The following is a 4,059-nucleotide window of genomic DNA, read 5'->3' as shown; positions in this document are numbered from 1 at the left end:
GCTGGGGGTGAGGAGGAAGGTCCCAGGCAAGGCCCTGCTTCACCTGGCTGCCGAAGCATCCCAGGTCACCGCTCCCCAGGGCTGCCTAAGACAGAGGCTGGAGGTTTCCATGATCCTTCAGCACCCTCTTTAGCATGGGAGCCCACCCCGAGGCCTGAGGGCCAAACCAGGGGGACTTGGCTGGGGGCTCACATCACCTTGATAGAGGTTGGGGGACACTCTGCCTGGAGTTGGAATGTGAAAGACACTTCCTCTGTGGGGAAATTGGGGACATTTCATGGAAGATGTGGTAAACGAGCCACATCAGGAATTTAAAGAGAACAGAGGACTGGGAAATTGAGCGTGGAGGCTGCACTGTGTGGGAATATTCCTAAACCAGCAAAGGCCAGCAAAGCTAGAGTACAGGGCACTCTGGGGAAAGTGGGGAGCGGGGGGAAGGTAGCCAAACCGAGGGGGAGCAGAATGTGCCCAGTGAGGTGCTGGGCCTGTGACGTTGAGCAGACCTGGGCTTAGATGGGTTGGCCTTTGAGACTCAGCTGACACTGTTAGTAATAATAGTAAAAATACTAATGATAATAATAATAATAATGATTTATTGAACACTTACTCCGTGCTAAGCCTCTTTACATGGATTGTTTTATTTAACCTTCGAAATAAGTACTACTATTGCCCCTATTTACCGGTGGGAAAACTAGGGCACAGAGAGGTGGAGTGGACTGTCCACATATAGCTGGCAACGGCAGAGCTGGCATTTGAGCCTCGGCAGTTCTGTACGACTCGTCGCCTAGCAAAGACCTCTTTGCACGAAGAAATGAACAGAGGGCATAACAAAAGGGATCCACCTCCAACTCCCTCCCCGTGCCGTTCAAAGTCATTAACATCTGTCTGGAAAGGGGCCCTGAGAGCCTGCTCCAGCCCCTGCTCCAGTGCCAGGTATGCCCAGAGCACCAGATCCCAAGAGCCGGAGGAGGCAGCCGTGTTTAGAAAAGAGAGAAATGGCCATATAAACAGTTCTGGCATTCCTCTTGCCAGTCACTCAGCAGGTGCAGTCCTGGAGGCAGGGCCTCTCCATCTGGTGTGTCATGTCCACAGGCAAGGGATAGCAGCGTTTCCAGACACCGTTTTTTGTTTATTTTTGTTTTTGGAGCCGATAGCCTCTGAGCACAGGCCAGCAGCGCCCCCTGGTGTTCAACCTGGGAAAAGCTCTGGCTTCGCGAGTCTTCCACTAAGTCTGACAGACAGGTCAAGGCCCGCGGTGATTCTCTGCGTTTAGAACTCACACTCTCATGCCAACCAAGGGAAATTCACTTCTGCACAGTCATCAAGTGGCCAGGTCACTGAGGCTCAACTGGCTCAGGTGGTGAGGAAAGAGGTGATTCCCTCCCACCCCCAGAAGCCCCATGGCCCCGGCCACCCGTCTAAGTGACCTACGGCGTCTTGGGAGCACTGGAGGGAAGAGGAGCCTCTGGGAAGGACTGGACTTTCCGACCTTTGAGAAAAGTGGCCTTAGAGTTGGGGGGTCATCATAAATTGGATTGAGGGGAAGATTTGGGCATAGGCTGGTAAGGTCTCAGACACTGGGCGGGTCTCTAAGCACTGGGCGCTGGGCCAGGGTGTGGCCCAGAGGAAGGTGGCAGGGCCCAGCAGGCTGGCCGGAACCCCACCCCCAGCAGGCAAGTAGAGTTAATGGGGCCCACTGTGACTCTCCTCCCTGGTCTTATTCGGCTTCACAAAGCTCTTGGGCTAGGCAGGACCAAAGCCATCTGCCCCTATGTCACAGATGAGGAAAGCCAGGGTCACTGAAAACTGATAGGTCCAAAGTCATACAGTAGGACTCAGAGCCAGACCTTGAAACGTGGCCTCCTGACTCCTAGGCCAGTGCTCTGCCCATAGGCCTGGCTGGGCAGCTAGGCCCAGACACCGGGGTGAAGCTTGCTGTCCCCTGGTGGGGTCAGACCAACCCCAGAGCAGAATACCAGGCGAGGACGAGCAAAACCTTGCCCTCTGGGCCCAGACAACCCACGGAAGTGCAAAGCTTCCCTGGAGGGCACAGTGGCCTCCGATGTCTACCTTCTCTGGTGGAAGCCAGGGCCTTGGCTGCAGGCAGCCAGAGGAGCTAGCCGCTCCGGGCCAGGAAGCCGACTACTGCGTCTGGGAGGAGCTGAATGCCTCCATCTCCGCCTCCACCTCTGCCTCCGAGCGGCACTTCTGGAAGCAGAACCACAGGAAGAGGAAGAAACCTGCAAGCAAAAGGCTGGTCAGTAGGCGCATCACAGGAGCGGCGTGAGGCCTCTCCCAGTATCAGGGCACCTCTTTGGATGGGGTGAGCTGGGCCTTCCTGAGGCCCAGGAGTAATTCTCAGCATCCCTTACTTTTGGAGGCCGGAGGAGCAGAACATAGGGGCAGGAGGGCCCGGCCGCCGCTAGCCCAGACGGTGCCTTCATGCAGATCGCAAGGCAGTGCCCCTTCCTCTGGACGGATGCAGCCCCTAAGCAGCTTGTTAGGGGCTGGATTTCCGCCCCTAACCTGAACAGCAGTAAACATCTGCCAGCTGTGCACGACACCCAGGGAGGCTTCCTCCAGGCCACCCACAAGACCCACCATAGAGCGAGTTGAAGATGGTGAAGAGGAAGAGCTGGGGCAGCAGGAAGACGCCAAAGGAGAAGAAGGCCAAGGCCCAGGAGGTGCCCAGCAGCACGGTGAGGCCCAGCACGGTGACAGTGTCCCGGCAGGCCCGGGTGCCTGGCACCTTCTTCCGGGCCTTCAGTTTGTGTAAGGCCCGCAGCGCCCAGGCCAGCACCACCAGGTTGAAAAGGGATGTGAGGCCACCATAGCCCATGACCAGGATGCTGTGCACCTCAGGGCTCCGCACCCAGCATCTGCAGGGGAAACGCAAAGTGCCAAGGTCAGGGTGACTCCCAAGGCCGGGGGAAGCCACTGGCTCCTGGGCCTCTGGACCCCCTCTTGAACCTGGTCCATTCTCCCAGCTCAGACCTGTTGTTTCCTGCTTACTGTACATATGGTGAAGTCCTGGGTCCAGCCAGGCCACCACGACAGGACACACCTGCCACCTTGACCCCCTGCCTGCAGCCCCTGCATGTCCCCTTTCTAGCCCTTTGCCTCCCCAAGACACCTCCATGACAGGTACCACCTTTTACCCAGTCAGACACTGTGTCACGTGCTTTCTGTGGATTAGCCTATTTCATTCTCTTGATGACCTTCTGAGGCAGGTATGTAATCATCCCCAACCTAAAGTTGGGGAAACTGAGGCTCTGGCTTAGGAACATGTACTAGTAAGAGGCAAAGGTGTCACCTGAAGCCCTGTGGTCTGGGCCCAGAGCCTGTGTCCCTAACTGTCACAATTACCTGCTCGGGCTCCTGCCACTGCAGTCACAAGGGTCACTGAACATTATTTTGGGACTTCATTCAAGTTCATGAGTGTGGTCACAGATCATCCTTTTTCACTGCCAGCTCACTGTCTAGCAGGGATGGCTCTGCCCACAGCCAGTGCCCTGCCTACAGGACACTCTGGCAAGGAGCCTGCTGCAGCCCTGCGCACACTCACATGGACACGTTCTGGAGGCCCGTGCCATTTCTCTGGCTGTCGGAGAGTGGGATCACGTGACGGCCGTAAGCTGAGCTCTTGACAGCAAGGAGGAGCAGCACCAAGAAGGCTGGGACCCCTGCGGAGCGGGATAGAGGCTCAGCACCTGTCAGGAGGCCTCAGGGACAGGCTGGTCATGGGTTCCTGGGGTTGCCGAGACAGAATTCCACTGGGCAAGCGGGGTAGGGAAAAGAATGTTCTGAGCCCCCAGCCCCTGTGATCCAGCTTCAGAGGAGGTTGTTCTCCAAGGTGACGTGAGTGAGGGCTCTAGGGTGGGACAGTGGTGGCAGCAGTAGTGATCACATGCAGGAGGTGGTGGCTAGAATCTAATATGAGACAGGGTTGGGGAACTGATGAGGAAACAGATAATAAAGAGAGAAATTAGGACGGTGATAGAGATAATAATGATGGTGGTGCCAAAGGTGGTGGTGAAGATGAGGATGAAGATGGTGGTG

The 4,059-nt window shown here is 56.5% G+C and overlaps 1 protein-coding gene across 2 annotated transcripts in view; it reads right to left on the bottom strand.

Moving 5' to 3' along the window:
- Window positions 1–580: 580 nt before the first annotated feature.
- ADGRG5 (adhesion G protein-coupled receptor G5) overlaps window positions 581–4,059 on the bottom strand; it is a 21,617-nt gene continuing 18,138 nt past the window's right edge. For both annotated transcript variants that reach the window (XM_039880975.1, XM_039880976.1), the window contains 3 exons: window positions 3,566–3,683; window positions 2,602–2,879; window positions 581–2,240 (listed from right to left, as the gene is read on the bottom strand). In XM_039880975.1, the coding sequence (XP_039736909.1) occupies window positions 2,143–2,240; window positions 2,602–2,879; window positions 3,566–3,683 (494 nt within the window). In that variant the 3' untranslated portion in view covers window positions 581–2,142. The remainder of the gene's footprint in view (window positions 2,241–2,601; window positions 2,880–3,565; window positions 3,684–4,059) is intronic.

This window comes from Pteropus medius, unplaced genomic scaffold, assembly GCF_902729225.1.
Source record: "Pteropus medius unplaced genomic scaffold, Ma_sr-lr_union100, whole genome shotgun sequence".
Classification (NCBI taxonomy): Eukaryota; Metazoa; Chordata; class Mammalia; order Chiroptera; family Pteropodidae; genus Pteropus; species Pteropus medius.
This window is presented reverse-complemented; position numbering and strand designations above follow the sequence as displayed.